Source organism: Octopus sinensis, linkage group LG7 (genome assembly GCF_006345805.1).
Source record: "Octopus sinensis linkage group LG7, ASM634580v1, whole genome shotgun sequence".
In the NCBI taxonomy this organism is placed as follows: domain Eukaryota; kingdom Metazoa; phylum Mollusca; class Cephalopoda; order Octopoda; family Octopodidae; genus Octopus; species Octopus sinensis.
The window spans coordinates 90,959,346-90,984,345 of record NC_043003.1 but is presented as its reverse complement, the minus strand read 5'-3'; the positions used below and the strand labels follow the sequence as shown (position 1 = coordinate 90,984,345).

General features: G+C 37.1%; 1 protein-coding gene across 3 annotated transcripts in view; it reads left to right on the top strand.

The window, feature by feature from the left end:
• Positions 1-25,000, top strand: part of LOC115214534 (PDZ and LIM domain protein 3) — a 184,246-nt gene that overhangs the window by 77,116 nt on the left and 82,130 nt on the right. For all 3 annotated transcript variants that reach the window (XM_029783738.2, XM_029783739.2, XM_029783740.2), the window contains exons 2-4: positions 6,149-6,300; positions 12,366-12,504; positions 18,311-18,510. In XM_029783738.2, the coding sequence (XP_029639598.1) occupies positions 6,149-6,300; positions 12,366-12,504; positions 18,311-18,510 (491 nt within the window). The remainder of the gene's footprint in view (positions 1-6,148; positions 6,301-12,365; positions 12,505-18,310; positions 18,511-25,000) is intronic.

Sequence of the window (25,000 nt, the reverse complement as noted above, 5' to 3'; positions counted from 1 at the left end):
TCCTTTCTTGTTCTCCAAGCCAGTGGGGAAATATGATCAGGCTGAATACCTCCTTCTGTGAACATTCACCCACTCACATAACATAGCTTTTCTTGTTAATTGGTTTATTTGCTCGTTTAGAACATTCCCCTACCTGTAACTTTTGCTTCTCATGTCTGGGAAAATGTAATTTGAAATGTTTGAAAATGTATGTTTAGACAGAAGAATTCATTGCAATATATTCTACCAATTCTGTTTGCAAGAACCAACTGTTTGAATATAATCTAGTGAAAGAATATTACATGAATGTACTCGAATTCATTGAAACAACCAGCAACTTTCTATGCCAAGGAAATCCTTGATGCACTTAGTTCTAGGTGTCATGTTTCAACAGGATGTATTGTAGCTTTGCAGATACAATAGCTCTGGAAGTTCAATACCTTTGGAGGCACAAACACTTTGGAGGTTCTATGGTCAGCAAATTGTAGTTGCAGCCAGTGTTGCTAAAGAAGAGTTTTTTTTCTCCAAGATAGTTTTAATATTAGTATAGTTCTTGAATTTTGGTTATTTGAAGAACTTGCTGAAAATAGTAAAGGTGGACACTCCAGGGAAAGTAGAAAAATTTGATGATAATTATTAGAGATATTTCATAAACTTATATGTAGAAAAGAACACCACAGTGCTGTATCTGGCCTTTCCCGATGAGTGGCATTTAATTCCTTGTCTTCTTTTGTTTGTTGGCATCAGACTTTGGTCATATATGTAATTACACTGAATTGTAGAAGACAATTAAGAAGCTGTTGAGTTAGGAGTACTTCCCCCCCCCCCCAATTGATATATTCATCAACATCATACTACAATCAGTGGTAATGATAGCATGTTTGTGCTTCTTTGTTACTTATAGGGTTTTAATTCTGCTCTAGAATGGTATGATAGGTTTGTTGTGTGTCTGGGTGTATTAAGAATATATTACATTAAACAATTTTGTGACTAAATTCTAATGAAATAAACTAAATATTTGTTTCATTTAATTTTTAAAATAACCAAGAATTTTGAAAGATTTTGTAAAATAGCAATTTTTCATGGTTAAAATCATGTCTGAAACATAACTTAACAAAAGTTTTTTTCATAAATTTAAATACAAACTCTTTAAAACAGGTTGGCATCAAATAATTGAATTTTTAAAGGATGAGAACTGTTAAAGGTAGGCTTAGAATATATTCAAGGCATTGCATAATGCAGTTGTTCTCAATGGGAGCCATAAGGCCCTCTTGGAGACCTTTGCTTACTTTAAGGAAGTGAGGTACTGTCTACTAGTTTGTGTTGTATTAGTGTGGTCAGTGGAAGAAATTCACAGTTGTTTCACAGGAGATCCTTAGGAACCTGAGAAGAGTTCCAAAGGGAGCCATGACCAAAAATGACTGATAATGGCTTTCTTAATGCAAACACGAGGAAGAAACAACTGCATTAGTTTTATTAAAACAAATGATAGATAACATGGCTGTTAGGATAACACTAAAGATGTCCTTACAGCTTGGGATAAGGTGAGTCTCATAGATGAAATAAATGCCCCCAATTTACAAATATAGTCAGCAGTTTTCAGGGGAGGGAATCAGTTGATACTATTGACCCTAGTATTTGATTTTTACTTTATTTTATTGACCCTGAAGATATGAAAGCAAGGTTGATCTCAGTGGGATTTGAATTTAGAATGAGAATAGAGCTGTAACACATATTGCACAGGATTTTCCCCCAGTGCTCTAATATCATCATCATCATTATCATCATCACCATCACCACCACCACCGTCGACCATATCATCATCATCATCCTCTTTTAACATCTGGCTTTCATGCTGGCATGGGTTGGATGAGTTGACAGGATCTGATGGATCTGAAAACTGCATTGTACTTTAACATCTGCCATAGTATGTTTCTACGGATGGATTCCTTTCTTAACATCAGCAACATTACAGAGTATACTGGATGCTTTTTCTTGTGATACTAGTACCAGTGAAGTCGTTATATACCTTGCATGATTAAGATCCCTTTTGACTGAGTGGGGCTACAATAGAGTCCTAATTTACCCACCTCACAGGTGAAACAATAAGAGCAAAACAAAAAGAAAAAAAGAAAAAGCAAAAAAACTGGAGGCTAAGCTGCTAAGTTCTAAGCTCATCTAACCAATGACTGTATTAAAAATATGTTTAGATGCATGGTAAGAACAATGATAACAACAATAAAAAAACAATGATGATGAGGTAGAGAAGGAAAGAGGTGAGCTTCCTCTTTTAAAGTGATGTAAATCAAAACCTTCCATCAAAAATTTCATGTTAAATTATTTTCCAAACTCCAGCTTAATAATGTCAGAGTTATTTAATTAAATTTGGCACCTTCTGTAAGTGCCTTCTACTATAGCCTTGAGCCAACCAAAGCTTTGTGAGTGGATTTGGTTGACAGAAAGTGAAAGAAGCCTGTTGTATATATATATATATATATGTGTGTGTGTGTGATTTGTGTATGTGTTTGTCCCCCCATCACCACTTGACAACTGGTGTTGGTGTGTTTATGTCCCCATAACTTAGCAGTTGGGCAAAAGCAAGCCAATAGAATAAGTACTAGGCTTGCAAAAAATAAGTCCTGCGGTTCCTTTGTTCAACTGCATTCAAATGACAGAAGCGAGTAAAAGAATAAAAGAATGCTTCTGAAATTAATTGAATCAAATGCAGTATAGATTGAAAGAAATATGGTGAAGCAATAGGAGCCATAACACTCAGTTGTGTCATTAGCAACTCAGATCTCATTGAATCCCAAATCTCAAGAAAGATCTAGAAATTACTGAAGAAGGAAGTAGATTTCATTAACAGACAGAAAGCTGTGAAAGCTATGTGTGGGAGTGGAGCCGGCGGGGACTGGAATGCAGAGAGAAGGCTGAGCCACCTAAAGTTACCTAACTTATTTGGCTGATGTGTTACGAGTTAGGTTGATTACGAAAAAATAGATAATGTTGATGATGGTGTTGATGTTATATAACTGTGAATAATGTATTAATGATTACTTTGTTTCATTGTAATATTATCTTAAATATCATATCATCACCTATATATTCACACGCACAAATAAATATGCATCTATGCAGATGTCTGTGTATATATTTCTGTTCCCTTCTTCTATGTATTTGTACATATGTACATCACTGACGCTTATTCACTAACTCTTACGTCACAGTGATATCTTGTAGAAAATAAATTGCCCCCCTCTCCTTTAGCAGTTCAGTTTATTCCAATTATTTGGTTTCTAGCAACCAAACATTTGCGAATTATTTTTCACCAACTTCCTTCCTCTTTTTCTACACAACTTCCAGTAACCAAATTCCAGTTATTTATAGATAAACATTTTCTAGAGACTATGATGTCTTCAACTAAATTACAGTAAAAAACCCGTTCACTTTGTATTGGCAGCTACCTATCCTATTATCCTTCAAGAGGTTTGCCAGCTGCTTCCTTCATAGGAGAAACAAGTGGGGTGATATTGGCCTTGGCAGAGGTGATGGTGGTGTTGGTGGTGTTAATGACAGCAGTATTAGAAGGTGGCGATGGTGACGATGGGTGGTAGGGATATTAGCAATAATTCTGATGGTAGCGGTGGTGGTGAGGATATTAAAAGTAATAGTGCTATTGAGATGTGAGGGGTGATGGTCATTAGTTTCTGTATTTTTCTTTCTTTTTTTTTTTCTTTTTGCTGTCAAAAATAAACACAAGATTGATAATTTTTCTTTTTAATGAACAAAACAATATTGAGTTTGTGGTGTTTATTTTTTAAATCATTTTTGTCATTTTCTTTTTTGTGCACTTTTCCTGCCAATAGAATTTCCTTTCTGGAAATCTGTTCTTCACGGCATTTAAATGTGTGTATATACATGAGTGTACCTACATACATAAATAACTACATTTATATTCAAGTATACATGTAGACATATATATGTGTGTGTGCTAATGTGTATGTAGGTGTGTGTGTGTGTGTGTGTATATATATATATATATATATGCAAGTATATATATATGCATGTATATATGTGTGTGCATGTGTGTATATATGTATGTGTGTGCATATATAATTATATATATATATATATATATATACATATAAGGAAAATGAGACAATGCTAAAATAATTTTATCATGAAGAACATTTTAGTACCAGTTTCAGTCATTGTGACGTTTTCAAGAGTAAAAACAGAGACAGGCAGAAAAAGGAAAATGTCCCTTGCATTTGAAAAACTATGGATATAATTTTTTTTAAAAACATTTCATTTCATTTTTCCACAATTTGGCTTTCATACTTTACTCTAAGTTGAAAAAGTTGCAATGACTGAAATGTTCTTCATGATAAAATTATTTTAGCATTTTCTACTTTGTCTTATTTTCCTTATACATATCAACCCGTGTATATGTATATATATATGTATATATATATGTGTGTGTGTGTGTGTGTGTGTGTATGTGTTTATCTTTATATCAAGTTATATATAAAAATAATTCAACATTAAACTGAAAGCTTATTCAATGCTTTTTAGCAGAGTACATGTTAACTTTTACAAGGAAAAGTAAGCTGCATCTTAGATGTTCCAGCATGTTTGCCTTTGTCAACTGCAATATGGTTGAATTTTTCTCATTCATCATACCCTTAGCTTAACCTTCTACATAATTTCTCTATGTAGTGGGGTCATTCCTTTATGACCCCTTTTTACACTTATACCTTAACTTCCACTTGATGGCTCCTTTCCAGTCATCCTGATTAAAGATAACGTACTACACACTACATGTGACTTTAAAAGAGAAAGTTTGTCTCATAGAACCTGGGGCAGTCTCAGGTAGGTTGATATTAAAGGAGTTAATTATCTAAAATTCTCTACCAGCACATATTGTCAATTGAAAATCAGATGGTATTAACCTTTTGGCATTTAAACTGGTCATATCTGGCCAAAATATTCTCTTTGTTTTATGTTCAAACTGGCCAGATCTAGCCTCTCACACCTACCCTACAATGTCATTCAAAGAATAACAATCATGTCATCAAAATCTCAAAAGCTATGAGATAATGCATGATTAATTCAAAAGAATGTGAATAAATAAGCATTATATTTGAATTATATGAACACTGAAGAGTTAAATTGGAAATTTTTTATAGCAGTTGTCCACCATCAGTAAATGATGAGATTCAACCCTCATCTTTTTCCTTCTCTGCCTCATCATCATTGTTACCCAACAAATGTTATTATAGACAAGAAATCCACACAAAATACTGAAACTGTAGAATGTAAGGAATGAGAAAATGGAAAAATGCAGGAAATAGATGAGAGGAAGTACCGTTTGGTTAAAGTTAGTTATAATACCCAAGTCAATTGAATTAGTGCGTGTACATAGGAAGAAACGTTAAGAATAGAGTTGATAGATGCTGAGAAGTATGTTGAAATCAATGAAAAACAAAGTAAATGAACTGTTGCAAACACAAGAAAATTAGGGTGGAAGAAAGAACATGTGGACATTGGCAATATTTAAAGAAAAATTGTGTTGCAATTTTATTTTCTAAAATTCTTAAAATTTACCTGAGATTCCATTGTGTCTTGTTTAAGTTGTTTATTTAAGTGATTTTGGATCTTGTCTCATGACAACTTTGCATTCTTTAGGAATTATGTTTTTGTGTATGTTAACTTTTCACTTTTGGGACAAATTTCATGTATATGGCATATGTTATGGATAAAAATTCTTTAAGCCTCATATAGTATATAACTATATAAGTAAATATCATACACAGCTATACAATATCATTAACATCCAGATTTTCTATGATCAGGTGCTCTTCCTGCCACTAACATTCACATGTTTCCAAACAAGGTAATATTTTCCCATGACCAGACATGTTTTTATAGAAAACTGGAAACAAATGCCACTTTAATGAAGGTGACATTTATTTACATATCAAGGACACACACACACACATATTTACCAAATCTACTCACAAGGCTTTAGTTGGCCTGGGGCTATGGTAAAAGAGACTGTCCCATGTGCTGCACTTTGGGGCCAACCTGCTCTATTCATCTATTGCGAATATAGACATCTTTGATTACCAAAATAGTCCTTAATTTTTGTTGTTGTTTTTTTTTTCAGGTACAACCTGGTAGCATTGCAGATTGTGCTGGGGCTAAGGCTGGTGATGGTATCTTGAGGATAAACAACACAATTACTGACCACCTCACTCATGAGCAGGCTAAAATGGAAATTATTCGATCAGCAAATGAGATTAATTTGCTTGTGAAAAGGTAAGGTCTGTTGGTTTGGTGTGTGTGTTTAGGGTGGATGGTTGTGGACGTGTGTGTGTGTGTTGATGAATGATTGTGCTGTAGGTACATGTGTGTGAGCACATATGTATGTGTATCACTATGTGTGGGTGTGTGCATGTGTGTGTGTGTGTGTGTGTGTGTGTTGATGAATGATTGTGCTGTAGGTACATGTGTGTGAGCACATATGTATGTGTATCACTATGTGTGTGTGTGTGCATGTGTGAGTGCATGTGAGTGCATGTGAGTGAGCACGTGTGTATGTGCATCACTGTGTATGTGGTATGTGTGTGTGTGTATGTGTGTGTGTGTGTGTGTGTGTGTGTGTGTGTGTGTGTGTGTGTGTGTGTGTGTGTGTGTGTGTGTCCCTTAATATACAAAAGACTCATGAAATAATTGTGTCTGAATGCAACAGCCATGAGCCAGTAGGGCAGTGTGTATGTGTGCATATGTGTCCATATGTACCTTGTCTTACCATTTCATGTACACACTGTCCTTGTATCTCCTATTCTCCTTTTTTTAATCACATCAGTCGGGAAGATCCAGCAAAAGACATTGGCATTGCCCCATCTTCCAAGCTAAAAAAAAAAAATTCGCTATACATCCTGCAATTAATTTCGTTATAGGTGTAGGTGTAGATGGGTGGTAAGTAGTTTGCTTCCCAATCACGTGGTTCCAGGTTCAGTACCACTGCGTTGCACCTTGAACAAGTGTTCTCTACTGCAGCCTCAGGTTGACCAAAGCCTTGTAAGTGAATTTGTAGATAGAAGCCGAAAGAAGCCTGTTGCATATATATATGTGTGTGTGTGTGTGTTTTTGTGTTTGCCTCCTGCTTCTGCTTGACAACCAGTATTGGTTTGTTTGCATCCCTGTAACTTAATGGTTTGGCAAAAAGAAACTAATAGAATAAGTACCAAGCTTAGAAAAAAGTAAATACTGGAGTTGATCTGTTTCACTAAATCCTTCAAGTGGTGCCCCAGCATGGCCACAATCTAATGACTGAAACAAGTAAGAAATAAAAGATATTGAGCCACATTTGCTGAACCTGGTAGTAAGAGTAGTCAAAAACTTTTCCTCAACCCTAACCCTCAACATTACATTCATTCCATAGAAATGACACAGTTATAAGCTATTACACATGTGCAACACCTATCTCTACCTTTCACATATCTAAGTCTGCCTCACAAAGACTAAGGTGTTTTGCTTGGGGGGAGGGGTGCTTTGTTTACTCTTGGGAACCAGAGAATGAATGCTTCTGTTGTTTTGGTGCTTTAAACAGCACAAATATTAATGTTCATACATTAAAGATGATGCACCCAGCTTCACACATGTGCATTCTTAAGCTACATCCAAGAAAATATGTTGCCTGCTTTACAGATTTCAGTTGCTAATACTCAACCCCTTCAAGTCATTATTCCATTTTCATCTCTCTCTGTCTCTCTGTCTCTGTCTCTGTCTCTGTCTGTCTGTCTCTGTCTGTCTGTCTCTCTGTCTCTCTCTCTCTCTCTCTCTCTCCCCATCCTCCTCTCCCCTCCTCTCTCTGTAAATTCTATGCTAACTGCAAATCTCTCAAAATCTAAACACATTCTGAGAATCCACTTTTGCTATTCTTGTATCCCTTTGTCTATCTCATCTTCCTTGCCTCATTCCAAATATTGATACCAATCTATCTTTCTCTTGATTCTGTTGTGTCTGGGGAGATTCATTTTCTTTTTGTGCCTTATAATTTAACAAACTCACCAGTAAAATTTCCACTTATTTCTTATTTTTATTTTCCTAAAAATTTTCGTTGCATCTTGCAACCTTTTCCATAGTCTTAATTGCATCTCTTTAACATCCCCCTCTTCATGTTTTTCTTCTATATATTAATAAATTTGCAACAGTTCAAATTAATCTATAACTAACACCACCTGCTTATCTCTACTTTCAAATCTGACAACAGTGCTTCCTTATTGGGGTTGGTTGTTGATGACATCACTAAAATAAGTTTCTCTTTTACCCATTTATAATGATAATGATAACGAGGATATTGTATACAATAAGTGGCAGTATTAACATCAAGAGGTAACATCTACTCCCACCCAAATGTGGATGTTCTATTAGAACCAACTTCACTGCAGTAGTTACCATGAGAGGAACTCTCGTATAGGCCTTTGGTGCAAAATGCATTCTTGCTCATTTTGCTAGAAGGGAGATAAATCCCCACCAACCCCAGTGTTAAGAGCACTGGATCACCAGAGCATCCATCACTGATGAGACCAGGAAGGGTCTAGGTTGCATGATCTGGTTGTCTCAGCGGTGGGATTAGTGTGGATTTATCTCCCTGCTAGCGATATGAACAAGCATGCATTTTGCACCAAGGGCCTACATGAGAGTTTCTCTCATAGTAACTACTGCAGTGAAGTTGGTTCTAACAGATCATCCATGTTTTGGTGAGAGTGGATGTTACCTCATTGTGTATAGTGCTTAGGTACACTATAACTCATCAGAAAAGGCTTGTGCATTATACACAAAATAAACGACAAAAAGACAGGAAAACAAAAGGTAAAAGAGTCATAAAGAGAAAAGGGTACATAAGTATGTCTGGAGTGGTGATGTTGAATTTCAAGAAGTATGGAATTTTTAAAAGATGCGGTATCCTGATAGCTAACAACTGAACTGCATAGTTTATTCCATACTTCAACAATTTTAAACATGAAAAAATGTTGCTGAAAGATGCTGTGCAGTTTTTTTGTTTTTTGATTTTATAAGCATTTCCATGAGTGGTAGAGCTATTGAGTTCAAAAAGATGACCAAAGTTTTTGTTGGGAAGATAGTCGATTGTCTTGTGAGTTTCAACTAAGTCACCTGCAAGATTTCAAAACTTTAGTGCGCTGATGTTCAGCGAAGCAAGATGTTTGAAGATATAAGTGACCAATGGAAGGTAGTTCTCTTATTGCATGCCTCTTGACAAGTTGACAAGTCAGTTATGTTCAGAAGAGAACTTCATTTTAGTTCTGTAAATTAACAAGAAACCTAATGTTTATATAATGCTTTCACTGTATACAGTAAAAAACTGTAACTCTATCCTATTAATTTATACCAAAATGAAGCGATTGAGAGAGAATTAAGAGAATTGACCTCAACAATGATGCCGATAGGATAGTAACATTTTACCCCTTTGATATACCTACAATGTGACTCAATTCAACTGTTAGTCTACATTCTAGAAATGCTTTAACGGACTTGAGCACACAATCCCTTTCTTCTCCTACTCTTCTTCCTTGTCATCACCAACCACCATCACCACCACCACCACCACCACCATTATCACCACCTCCACCTTCTTTATAATATATATGTCTATATGTAATTTTAGGGTGTTGGGTGATAAAAATGTTAAATTAAATAGGAGAAAAAGCAGGCGAATGTTCAAATTACATTGTCAATAGTGGCATTTAGCATCAAGTGGTGCCTAATTATGTTATGTAATTAACTATTAATGATGTACTAAAGATAAAATACAAATGGAATGTTAATATATATCCAATTATGACTAGATATGTTAACAAGGCAGTCAGCTTCTGTCTGTCTATCTATCTATTTGTGTGTGTGTGTGTATGTGTGTGTGTGTGTGTGTGTGTATTCTTTTATTCTTTTACTTGTTTCAGTCATTTGACTGCAGCCATGCTCGAGCACCACCTTAAGGGGTTTTTAGTTGAATAAATCGACCCCAGGACTTATTTTTGTAAGCCTAGCACTTATTCCATCGGTCTCTTTTGTCGAACTGCTAAGTTATAGGGATGTAAACACACCAATATTGGTTGTCAAGCAATGGTGGTGGTGTGGGACAAACACACAAATACATACATACATACATACATACATACATATATTTTCAACAAAATTATAGCATCACTGGCACTGCTTCTTGTCACAAAGTGGAACGGTATCATCTTCATCCTTTAACGTCCATTTTCCACGCTGGCATGGGTTGGATGGTTTGACCAGAGCTGGCAAGCTGGAGAGCTGCACCAGTTTCAAGTCTGATTTAGCTTGGTTTCTATGGTTAGATGCCTTTCCTAATGTCAATCTCTTTACAGTGTGTGCTGGGTGCTGTTAATGTGGCACAAGCACAGGCACTTTTACATGGCACTGGCATGAGAGCTTTTTATGTGGCACTAGCACAGCAGCTTTGCAGGCCAATCCTCTTCATCAGGAGACTTTAACACTTCTGCTGTGGAAAGCTGATTCTGTCCTTAATCAATTTTTCAATAATCTGGTTCAACAATTTCATGCCTCTATAGTTTCTTCTCTCTAGTGCATCTCTTTTGTTCCTGTAGTAATTTACAATGATGGTACTATTCTCGCTGCTAGGTATGAGACCTTCTTGTATTACTTGATTGACTATTCAAGTGACTAGCCTATACCTTATTTTGCCAGATATTTTAAGCATCTCAGAAACTATACTTGGTCAGCTATTTTCTCTGATTCCATATCTTCAATAACTCTCTTTACCCTACTACTAAGAACTTAGATGGCTAACTCCTCTGTTGTGTCTACTCAACAAGAACTGATCTAGCGTTAAATAACAACGATGACAACATTGTTTACTTTCATTGTGCATTTAGTATCAAGTTCCTTAACCACCTTTTCACCCTCTCTATATAGCAGTCGCTTGGGTGGGATCATGTTCTCTTTGTCAGATTGAACATTTGAATATTTTAAAATTTTTTCTAGATTTGGAATATTCAGGTCATCAGCATATACAAAATTCTCAAGAACATCTTGGGACCTAATATAGGGCCTAACAGTAATTCTAAACCAACCTACAAAGTGCATCCTTTTTCTTCAACAAAATATCTAAAAACATTACTTTGTTTTCTTTATGGAAAAAGAAAATTGCTCTAAGTTCCAATTAGAGCAAAATAAAGTTATCTGCTGCTATTAGGACATCCAGAACGAGGGAAAAAAAGCATTAAGTGGTTCTCTCCCCTTGAGGGAAATTTCTCCCTCTCTTCTATTTCTTATTAAACTCTCTTTCTCTCTGCCTCTTAATTTGAAAGCAACCATAGATGGCAGCACCAACAGTTGCCAGTCAAATTTTATGTTACTGGTATTATTTAAAATAAATCCCAGATAAAGTTGTGTATCTTGATAGTATAGTGAAAGGGTAACTCTTTCAGTATCCCTTTCCTGTTTGAGCCGGTCTCTTAGCTTTGATGTCTTTAATCTCATCTTCAAAGTAGCTGTTTATTTTTCTGTTTGGACTTCTAGATTCCTCCTGCAAGTTGTGTTAGAGTTTGTTAATAACAAATAGCTAGGTGCAGGTGTGATTGTGTAGATAAGAAGTTTGCTTCTTAACCACATGGTTTCAGATTGTCCCACTGTATGGCAACATGGGCAAGTGTCTTCTACTAAAGCCCCAAGCTGCCCAAAGCCTTGTGAGTTGATTTGGTAGATGGAAACTGAAAGAAGCCCATTGTGTGTGTGTGTATTTCCGATACTCAGGCATAGATCAAAACTCTGAAATGGATTCTTCACCCTTCATGATATAAGAACCTACCAAATTCTTCTAACAAATCTCCTTTTAATTTGATGAGCCATCTTCCTGCCATAAGTTTCCTCAAACATGGCTCATTGTGATTTTCTAATAATACCAGCAACAATCTAAACCCTCATCGTTATCATCATCATCATCATCATCATCATTATATCTCTGTGGCCGGCCAATGAAAGTGTCTTTATAGACAAATCTCCCAGAAATCATCTCTACTGCCTTACAAAAAAAGAGATAGTGGGCAACGGCATCAACTGTTTCTGATTTAAGCACAAGGTCAGAAATTTTGAGGAGAGTAGGTTTGTTGATTAGATCAACCCCAATACTTGACTGGTACTTTATTTTATCAACTTTGGAGGGATGAAAACCAAAGCTGATTACAGCAGAATTTGAATTCAGAATGGAATAAATATTGCATAACATATTATTTGATATGCTAATGATTCTACCAATCCAAATAATCAATTAATTGTATTAACTCAGTTCTTATGTTATTCTTTTCTTTCAGAGGTGCTGTAACTATCTGGAAACCAAAAGTAACACCATTAGCAGAACTTCGTCCAACAGAACTAAAACCAGTTATATCTGCTACAGGTGATGAAGTAATGGCAGTCCAGAAGACATCACTTGCTAAAGAATATGTAGATGTAAGTATATGGCATTGTATTCCTTGTATTTTTAATGTCTGTTGTATGCTTATGTGAGGTGATATATGAAGTTCTCAAAGAGAGACAGCACCTGTTTCTCAGCACCTAATTTTGACTTTAACCAGGTGTAGCATTTACTTCTATGTTCACACCTCAACACTCCCTGGACAGGTAGGATAGACTAAAAGAGAATAGTTTGGGTCTAAAAAATAACTATGGTGTGTTACATTTTGTTAGTAACAAATATGTTGATGCAGACATAGCTATGTGATTGAGAAATTTGCTTCCCTACCACATGATTTCAGGTTCAGTCCCACTGCGCAGTGCTTTGGACAAGTGTCTTCTAATATAGCCTCAGGTCAATGAAAGCCTTGTGAGTGGATTTGATCAACAGAAATTGAAAGAAGCGCATTGTGTACGTGTGTGTGTGTGTATGTGTGTGTGTGCGCGTGCATATGTTTCTTTCTCCTTGTGTTGGTATCATGATAGTTGTAAATGAGTGGCAACATCATATAAGCAGTGTCATTTATTTATAATATTTTGAAAAAACATGCCTAGAAACAGGTGAAGGGCATCCAACTATAGAAAACCAGCATCAATAAACTCCATTCATCCTATGCAAGCATGGAAAAGTGGATATTAAACTATGATGATGTTGATGATGATAATGATGACGATGATGAAATAGTTTGCTCGAATAATCTGTGAATATTTTGAAGTGAGTTTATAAGGAAGAGACATTTTGAATGTTTATAGGATGTAGAGAAACTCAGAGGGCAGTAGCTACAATATGCTATACTCTAACTCACAGCCAGTTATCCCAGCTTCGATCAGGCCACTAGTACCTGGTGTGAAAGACAGAATGAATTTATTTATGCAAGAGAGGAGACTGCAGTGGTTTGGACATGTGATGAAGATGGATAAGGACAGTTGCACAAAGAAGTGCTGATCGCTTAAAGTGGAGGGAAGTTGTGGAAGAGGGAGACCCAGGAAGACATGGGAAGAAGTATTGAAGGCTGATCTCAAAATGGTAAACTTTGCAAAGGAGATGACAGAACACTGAGATTTGTGGTGCATTGCTGTACTCAGGAAGACCCACCCACCACAACAGAATTGAGATCCTAAAACCATGGTGCCATAAAAAGTATTAGTGTGGGTACTGGTGCCATGTCAAAGACATCCTGTACACTCTGTGGAGTGGTTGGCATTAGGAAAGCCATCCAGCCACAGAAACCAAATCAAAACAGACTATGGACCCAGGTGCAGCCCCTGGCCTTGCCAGTTCCTGTTAAGCTGTCTAACCCATGCCAGCATGGAAAATGAATGTTAAATGATGATGATAATGATGATGATCAATATAAAGATTGTATTCATGTCTCTATTGTTATTAGAGCACAAATCACGTCTCAGAATTAATAATTGTTTGAGATCAGTAACAAAGTGAAAGGGGGAAGATCATAAGGTACTGAACCAAGACTTCAACAATATTTAGTTTTGTCCTGTTATGAGACCAAACCCTGTTTGAGTCACCTCTAGCTTTTCATACCTTTTGTGTCAATCAAAATAATTACCGTTCATATATTGGGAGTGATGAAAGTAACTAAATACATCACCTTCCTTGCAAATTTGTAACCTGGTGTTAATGTAAGTAATTAATATATACCTGAAGTGATGGTCATTAGTGCATGTAATAGCTGAACAATATATATGTGCAAATTTTTTTGCTGGTAAGGCTGAGAAAGCACTCTACACACGTGCTCTTTGCTAATTAAATTGTCCCATTCTAATAATAACACATTCACACACATATATACACACACATCTAAACCTTCTAAATTCCGAATATATATATATATATATATATATATGCATGCATGCATACATACATACATACATACATACATACATACATACATACATACATACATACACATACATACATACCTACATTCATACATACATACATACATACATACATACATACATACATACATACATACATACATACATATACATACATATACAGGGTGCAATGGGTAAATTGTCACCATTTTATATTTTTAATTTCACGCATGCACATTGTTTGTTTTTGATTTTGTCAACTACACAGTATAGTAGGGCCAATTGAGCACTGTCTGTGAAAAAAACAACACCATGATGCAATTCACTCCTACCATAAATTTGGAAACGACATGCTGTACTGCTTGGCATTTGTGCTGGAAGCTCCAATATGAACATTTCAGAGTATTTGGGTGTCAATCTGAGGACAGTGCAATCTGAGGACATGTACTGAGAGTAATAAAAATCAAACATCCAATCAACATCATGGTGTTTGGAGTGATCACTAGAGATGGCAATGTTATCCCTCCATACATATTCCCACATAGCCTCAGACTCAACATGAAGGCCTACATCAAGTGCCTGGAGGAGGTGGTGCTGCCCTGTGTCAACAGCCGGAAGACCCTATGTTTAGCAACAGGACTCTGCACCATGCCACACAAGCAGGAGAACCCAGTCATGGCTGTCAGACAATTTCTATGACCACATCATCCCTAACTAAATATAGCCACTTAACTCCCCAGACTGCAACCGCCTTCATTATTATGTGTGGGGTGCAGTTGAGTGAGAGACCAACAAAACTCCTTGTAACACCAAAGATGAACTGAAGGCAAGGATTATGGCAGCATCCATCAGTTTAAACAAGGAGTCCATCCAGAAGAGTTGCAGGAGATTCCAAAGTTGTCCTGAGGTTGTGGTTGAAGCCAATGGCGATTTATTGAATAAATTCACTCTTTAATATTTCAAGATATTTTTATGTAATTTTGGTTATTTCCCAACCATATGGTTCCAGGTCCAGTCCCACTGCGTGGCACCTTGAGCAAGTGTCATCTACTATAGCTTCGGGCTGACTAAAGCTTTGTGAATGGATTTGGTTGACGGAAAGTGAAAAAAGCCCATTGTTGTGTGTGTGTATATATATATATATGTATGTATGTATATGTATTTATGTGTTTGTGTTTGTCTCCCCCCCCCACCATCGCCTGACAACCGATGTTGGTGTGCTTACATCCCCGTAACTCAGTGGTTCGGCAAAAGAGACCTATAAAATAAATACTAGGTTCACAAAGAATAAGTCCTGTGGTCGATTTGTTCGACTAAAGGTGGTACTCCAGCATGGTTGCAGTCAAGTGACTGGAACTAGTAATCCAGAGAGCTGCACCAGGTTTTATATATATATATATTAAAAATGGGGAGGGATGGTTTATGGGATTACCTTAGGTTTTCTGTTCATAAAGGGTTTAGCTTTATGGCGTATCATCAGATCCCAAAAAACCTGTTGGTCCATGACCTCATAAAAATATGGAGGGGAAAATGCCTCACTACTTATACATAACATCACTGGCCAGCCATGTCTGGCAACTAAGAGACAATAGGATTCTATACTCGATCTCATGGTAAATCTTTGTGAACCCAGGCCCTTACATCAACGGGATGAAACATTGCAAGCTATGCATAGCTGAACGCATGAGAATCCTAAAAGACTTGCTTAACTCCAGAACAGAGATTTTTGGGCTATGTTTACATTCCAGGAGCTTCTTACTAGTCATTTGGTGCCCACAAGATGCAGCACAGCCGAAAGTTGATAGCCAATAGCAAAGGGAGATAATCCCCAGTTATTGCCTTTAAGTAGTGAGGCATTTCTCCCTCTATATTTTTAAGAGGTCATGGGCCAACAGGTTTTTCGGGATCTGACGATACACCATAAACCCTTTATGAACGGGAGACCTAAGGTAATCCCATAAACTGGCCTTCCCCATTTTTAATATATACTGCTCTACATCTTAGAATGTGCTTCTTCTTTCGGGTTTATGTTTTCTACAAATGATCTGTGTGTGTGTAAATGAGTAGTATAAAATATGTGGATTCAGAGAATCATGCTCCTCATATGGACTTGGCTATCAGTTCACATACTAATCAGTTACAAGGTAGTGCAATGCATAGTGTCCATGTAACCGAAAATCTAGATAAAATTATTCTATTGGGAATATATGAAAACAAAGTCAGGATGTATAAGAGGTGAACAAAGATTTCTCTAACTATATACTTCTATAGGATTACAGCCATTTCGGAACCTTCTTCATGTAGTATTAATTTCAGTGTATCAGGAATTGTGCATACATGTCTGTATTAATGTGTGTTCATCATTATACAATACAATTGTTTATTCACAAATTAATGCAAATAAAGAAAGTTCATCAAATTACCAGAACATCCTGGTTATATCAACATTTGAAATCTAAATATACACAAAACTCACTCTTCATATGTATCAGTGCATTCTCTTCCACATTCAGATTTTACTGGAATAATTACAAACTTAGACTTAGGCATAAAAATAAGCCTAGTAGTACATCTTTTGGTAAATTTGTACATTTTCTCACTAATTTATAACATTGAATATAAAATTGCTTGGTCCATTGTATGTTATGCACAGTCATATAAAGGTGGTGGTGGTGGTCGGTGTGGGTTCTCTGTATTAGAAGTAACCTACATTAGTAGAATAAAATCAAATAATGATAAATCAATTATAAAATGCTAGCATCTTAGAAATAAGTCATTCCTATACACTATGTATACCTAACCTTAGATTAACTTATCAGACCTAAATTAATAAACCTTATGATTTTGATTAATGACAGTGACCAATTTCCTATCCAATGAGGACCATAACTAATTTTCCTCTTTATAATTTATAGTGTATTTGATCATATTCAGTCATTCTTCTGTTATGTAAAACTACTTTAATGACTAATGGATATTTAGTCCATACATTTTATGCCCTAAAATAAACTATTTAAGTGAGGCTGAAGTTGTTACTCTTTGATGACTGCCCTGCTTCTTTCATTCTACACCTTCCAACTTCTTTACCTTCACTCTTGATTGTTTTAATCCTAAATATAATCTATTATATGTGTTTTCTTTGAAATTTTATCTCTGATAATCCCTTTCACAGTTTCACCCAATACAAGTGTTTACTCTACATCCTTTGTGACTAGTTATATATATATATTCATGCATGTGCTTTTTAATATGCATGTATATGTATACATTTGTGTGTGTGTATGTATATGTATGCATGTATGTGCATAAATATATATGTAAATATGTGCATGTATAAGTATATTTATAAATGTCCATACTACTTGGAGCTTGTTCAGTAGGTATGAGCCATACGTTTATATACATGTACACATGAATTTAGGTTTATTTATATTTAAATACATATATATATGCACGTACATACTTACAATATATATATATATATTGAAGGCCTGTCTTAAAACGTTGAACCTTACAAAGGAGATGACAGAAGACCAAGATATGTAGCACATTGCTGTACTGGAGAAGGCCTAACCACCACTACAGAACTGAGAGCCTAAAATTAAAAAAGAGCCTAAAAGCATAAAGGGCACTGGTGCTGGTGCCACATAAAAAGCACGCAGTACACTCTGTGGAGTAGTTGGTATTAGGAATGTCATCCAGCCATAAAAAACAAGCCAAAACAGATTTGGAACCTGGTGCAGCCCCTGACTTTACCAGTTCCTGTCAAGCCTTCCAACCTGTGCCAGCATGAACGGATGTTAAATGATGATGATGATGATGATGATGATGATACATATATATACATCCCACACACACACCACACATCAGTAATGAATATCAGTACTTTAATAAGATTTAATAAAATCAAAGCAATAAAGAGAACATTTAAAAAAAATAATTTTGTTTTTCTTCATTTCTACAGGAACCCTGTACTATTGGTAGCAGCCACAATCGTTCCGCTAGACCTTTTAACAACCCTGGAGCATTTTCACCAAGAAATATCCAGCCAGTACCCAATGTAGTTCATGCCCAATTCAACTCACCCATTTCCTTGTATTCTGCTGACAATCTAGCTGAAACTTATTCTGATCAGACTTCAAAACTTGCAGAAAACTTGAACAAGTAAGATAATTATTTCATTTATGCAGTTACTTATTGTATGTTGGCATAGGTAAGGATGTGTGGTTAAAACTTTTGCTTCCCAAAACCACATCGTTTTGCATTTAGTCCCACTGGGCAAGTGTCTTCTGTTACAAACTTGGGCCAATCAAAACCTTGTAATTGGATTTGGTGGATGGAAACTGAAAGAAGCTTGTCTCATACAGATATACATATGTTTGTACATTCATTTGTCCATCGTCAATGATGACCATCTCTCTCTTCATTTCTATCTAGCCACTATTCACTTTTCACACTCTTGCAGTCTTACCTACCAATGCACCCTGTCCAGTCCTCTGGGCCATTTCACTTATGTTCACCTTCCTGTAACTTGAGGGTCATGTCTGGTAAGCTCACTGCCATCAATTCACTGCAAGGAAGGTTCACTCTCATCAATTCACTGTTTTTTATCAATAAAATAGTTTTTAACTATTAAAGGTGAGATGCTATGGACATATTTTTTTGGTAAACTTTCCTTGTGGTGAACTTTCTTCACAGTGAATTAATGGCAGTGAACTCTCCTGCAATGAACTGATAGCAGTGAACTTACTTGTAATCTACTTACCCATTCACCGTGTCCAGTCCTCTGGACCATTTTGCTTATGTTCAACCCTAATACTGCTTTACCATTTTCTCTCCTTTTCTAACTGAGGTAGCCATGCATCTCCTCTACTGCATGACATTTGTTTCTGTTCCTCTAACTTACTTTAACCTCTCATTACGTGGCATAAAGCCACCTCCCTCTCAATACTACACCTGCTTCTGTTGAGGGGTCTTGCCTTGCAAGTTACTTGGTGACCTCACTAGAGCAGGTGCCATGTAAAATGTTGTGTGGACACTATGTGAAGTGGTTGGCATTAGGAAGTGCAACCAGCTGTAGAAACCACACAAAAGCAGACATTGGAGTTTGGCGCTGTCCTCTGCCTTGTTGGCTTCTGTCGAACTGTGCAACACATGCTAACATGGAAAATGGACTTTAAACGATGATGATGATGATTGTATGTATTTATTGCATATGTGTGTGTGTGTTGTGCATGCATGCATGTGCACACAGGTGTGAGCTTTCTTGTCTTCACATCATATGTTAGTCGTAAATGAGTGTCACAATCACACAGGTGGTGTGGTTTGTTTCCAATCTTTAGTAGGAACATGCCAAGCCATGGGAAAAAAATATTTGCTTGGAAACAGGGTGAGGGTTGGTGACAATAAGGGTATTCAGCCACAGAAAACCTCCCTCAACAAATTTCAGCCAACCCACGCAAGTATGGATAAGTGGATGTTAAAATGTTAATGATATATGTGTATGACAGGGCTGCAATCACATGCTTGCACATGTGTGTTTATGTGTGTGCACACATGCATGTGCATATGTGTTTGTGTGTGTGTATGCATGCACGCACGCGTGTATATGTGCGTGTGTGTGTACATCACCATCATAATTTTAATGCCTACCTTTTCATGCATGCATAGTGCAGATGGAATTCATTTTGGCAGATTTTCTACAGCCAGGTACCCTTTTTGTTGTCAACCCTCTCATATTGAAGTAAGGTATTATTTCCTCATGGCCAGACATGTTTTCATGACACTGTTTCTATGATGGTGACATTTGTTTACAACTGTCACATGATGTCAAGACAAAGAGGCGCAAACACACGCATACTTATTTACTTACACACACACTCACACATATGATAGGTTTCTTTGAGTTTACATCTACCAAATCTGCTCACAAAGTTTTGATACATCCTGGGCAAGAGATACCTTTGGCAAGTGTCTTCTACTATAGCATGGGTCTATATTAGAAGACACTTGTCCAAGGTGCCAAGCAGTGGAACCGAACCTGAAACTACAAGGCTGGAGGGAAACTGCTTAACCACACAGCCATGCCTACATCTCTCTCATTCTCTCTCTCTCTCTCTTCCTCTCCCTCTCTTCCTCTCCTTGTATATATTTATATGTGGGTGTACATTTGATAAGAAGTTTGCATACCAACCACATCATTCTTGGTTCAATCCCACTGCATGACACCTTGGGCAAGTACCTTCTGCTAAAGTCCTGGGCCAAGCAAAGCCTTATAAGTGGATTTGGCTGACAGAAACTGAAAGAAGCTTGTCATGTGTGTGTGTATGTATATTTGTGTTACTGTCTCCTTGCCTTGATACTGCATGGTGGTTGTAAACAAATGACTCCATCATGCAAGTGGTGCCCTTCATTCCCAATCCTCTGTGAAAATGAGTTTCGTTATGGGGAAATATTACCATACCTGAAAACAGTTGGGGTTTGATGGCAGGAAGAGCATCCAGCTGTAGAAAATCTACCTCAACAAGACTCCATCTGATCCATGCAAACATGGAAAATGGACAGTAAAGCAATAATGATGATGGTATATACCTGTGTGTGTGTGTGTGTGTATCACATATGATATTAATATTCTTCTTAGTTATTTCTACCATTGTCACATTTTCTACTCATAATACAGCATTATAAAAACACACAAAATATTTTTTATGAAGCAAAGTTAAAATTTACTTTATACTGTTGTGTTCAGTTCACTCTTAACACAAAACTTCTATATTCTCTTTATGTTGTGCATCTGATCATTACTTACTGCCAAGCTGACTTATACCTCCATATATTACAGGTATATGCACACTTTAGTAGTGATTCATTTTGATTTACTTTCATGGTAAACATATGATTTTTACTTAAAGACTTTAGTTTTATTTTATTCATGTCAAATTTTCTGCACTATTTATAAGCACAAATCCTCCTGTAATTTTACCTTATAAACAGATGTTTAAAATTACTTTACTTATACTAATATAGGTGCAGGCATAGCTGTGATTGGTGCTGACATCAGTTTATGGTTAAGACATTTTCTTTGCACTTACATAGTTTGGTTTCAGTCTCACAGTGTTTTCTATGCTAGCTCTGGATATACCAAAGCCTTGTGAGTGGATTTTGTGGACACAAACTGAAAGAAGCAGTAACATATATCTATCTGTCTGTCTGTCTGTCTATCCATATATGAGTGTATGTGTGTGTGTGTGTGTGTATGAAGGAAAAGGGGGTTAAATAAATCCAGGCAAATACCACAAAATGTGTGTGTGTCTCCCTCCCTCCTTGTCTTGACATCATGTGGTAGTTGTAAAATGATCGTCACTGTCATGCAAGCAGAGTCATTTATTTCCAATATTCAGTGAGATGTGTTTGGCCATGGGGACATGTTAACCCTGCTCTAAAACAGATGACAAGACACGCATCAACCATAGAAAAGCTGCCTCAATAAATTTTGTCTGACCCATGCAAGCATGAAAAAGTGGACATGAAAATGATGACAATGATAATAATGAGGATATAATAATACTGTGTAACAAAATATTAATTTTTTTTGTCTTTGGTCACTAAGTGTTTTTTCCTATTTTGCTTTTATCTAGAAATCAAAGGAAATGACTACTATCCCCTTCAAACTTTGCTTTTGTGACCTGAACGTCAATGTTTTGAAACTGCCCTATTTTCTATTACATTTCAAACAGATTCAGTGCTGAGTTACTGAAGCAGAAATAGTGTTATAGCAAATATCCTGCTCAATACCACAGATTTGCTTGTCAGCTGTTTGACTGTAACCACTTGAGCATGTCCCTTAGTGGATGACAATATGTGTATCTCTGATCATAAGTGGGTGTAGTGGGGGAGCATAGACTTGTCATTAGTGACTTAGACTCCAGGTCAGAAGGATGCCAAGAAGCAGACCAATCTGGAAAAGAAGGATTTGGAAGCTTAAGGACCCTTCATATTGTCAAAGATTTGAGAAATTTGATGAGAGGGAGGAGAGCAACTGGGAATTCCTGCGGGACAGCTTGCTAAGTGCACAGACCAAATCTGCAGCTGGTGCAAAGCCCCATTCAGATCTAGGGTGATGTAGTGGTGGAACAATGCTGTAAACAAGGCCATTAGAGCAAAGAAACCGGCCTGGAAAAGTGGGGGTAGCAGGGAACTGTATCAGATAGCCAGAAAGGGACAGATATATCTAGCCAAGGGAGAAGCAGAAAAGAAGAAGTTTGCCTATCTCCAGCGACATGAGGACCAAAGAACTGAAGTGTTTTGGATTGCAGGGCAATGTGTGAAAGAAAATTGTGATGTCATAGGAGAGAAATGTGTCTGCATGGATGATGGTGCACTTGCATGTAATGGTTCTGCAAAGAAAGAGGCTTGGAATTGCCATTATGAAAGACTGCTGAATATAGAGAATGAGTGGGAGGAGGAGAGTCTGCCAAAGGTTGACCCAATTGAGGTAAACAATTGAGCTACCTGAATTCACAGTAGCTTGGTAGATTAAGCAGTTAAGGATATGAAGACAAGGGAAAGCCCCTGGCCCATCAGGTTTCACTGCTGAGATGCTTAAAATATCTGGCGGCGTCGGTAATGATCTAGTAACCCATATTGTAAATCAGGTGGTTCATGAAGGAGTCACACTCAATGACTGGTGTAGCAGCACCATAGTCAACTGCTACAAAGGTAAAGGTGATGCCTTAGATAGAAATAATTACAGAGGTATCAAATTACTGGATCAGGTGATGAAAGTTATGGAGAGGGTCATAGCCCAACTAATTAGGGAGGGAGTAAGTCTAGATGAGATGCAGTTAGGTTTTGTGCCAGGGAGAAGCACCGCTGGTGCTATATTTCTGGTAAGGCTGCTGCAGAAGAAATACATAGCCAAAGTTAAACCTCTGTACTTGGCTTTTGTTGACTTGGAGAAAGCCTTTGACAGGGTCTCCAAATCCCTTATCTGATGGTCAGTATGGAAACTAGGGATAGACAAGTGGTTGGTTAGAGCTGTACAAGCCATGTATAGAGACGCTACCAATAAAGTGAGGGTTGGCAACGAGTACAACAAAGAATTCAGGGTACAAGTAGGGGTTCATCAAGAATCGGTCCTCAGCCCCCTTTTGTTCATCATAGTCTTTCAGGTGATAACAAAGGAATTTAAGACAGGCTTCCCCTGGGAGCTCCTTTATGCTGATGACCTTGTTCTTATAACTGAATCACTACCAGAACTAGAGAAGTTCCAGGTATGGAAGCAAGGTCTAGAATCGAAGGGCCTTAGAGTTAACCTAGCAAAAACCAAAGTCTTAGTAAGTAGGAAGGCAGCCAAATCACAAATCATGTCAGATAGATGAACCTACCTGATCTGTAGAAAAGACCTAGGTAGAAACTCCATAAGATGTACTTGGTGTAAGCTTTGGACACACAAGAGGTGCAGCAATATCAGAGGAAGGTTAACAGGGAAAATAGCTTTTGTGTGTGAAGATGCACAGGTACAATAAACACCGAAAATGTACAGAAAATAGACTCCATCAATTTCCAGTGGGGTTAGCGAGAGGTAGTTGATAGCTTCTGTTATCTAGGTGACCAAGTTAGTAGCAGAGGTGGCTGCTCCAAGAGCATAGCTGTGAGAATAAGATTAAGCTGGCACATGAAAAGTACCTTTTGAGCATTGGGCCTCATAGAAGGGAAGTGGCTGAGTTCTTTTCGAGTGTTAGGCCTCACAGAGGCAATAACCAAGACTTTTGGCTTTGTGTCATGCTCGAAAAGAAGACCCATCAAGCCAAGTAAAATTGCAGCCATTGCAGATACTGGTGTCACACAAATGGCATCCATGCTGGTGGAATGTAAAAGCATCCATACACTCTCAGAGTGGTTGGCATTAAGAAGAGCATCTAGCTGTAGAAATCATGCCAAGTCAGACTGGAGCATAGTGCAGCCTTCCAGCTTGCCAACACTTGTCAAACTGTCCAACACATGCCAGCATAGACAACAGACACTAAATGGTGATGATGATGATATATATATATATATATCAGCATTGCAAAGGGCATCCAGCTGTAGGAACCATATCAGTGCAGACACTGGACCACAATGCAGAGCTTGGGCCCATTGGATTTTATCAAACTGACAAACCTATGCAAGTATGGAACATGGAAGTTGATGATGATGACAACTAATTAACAAAACACCAATTTCTCAGTATTGCTACTACTACTGCTGCTGTTGTGTATGGTGAAGTATACTGTCATGTTGTATACAGATATATAGTGTTGTTGTTATTGTTGATGGTGGTGGTGGTATTATTTGATCCCCGGTCAACCTTAACTGAGCAGATCTGTGATCAATAGCGTTCTGATCATGATCATCTTGTTTTTCTATTTTCTTTAGATAACAGCTATTTAAGTTTACATTATCAACTAGTCTTCATTATCATCTTTTTTTTGAGACTGTTAAGTGTGATTTTTGAGAAATGTGGTTGCTATTTCTAGCTGAGTAAACAACCTTAGTGTGGCTCCCATGTTGCTATTTTTTAGTCAGTCTTAACAATGGAAATTGCTTTGGCTATGGACAGAATATTACGGTCAACTTCTCACTTGTTCGTCCAGTCCCCACCAATTCAGCTACT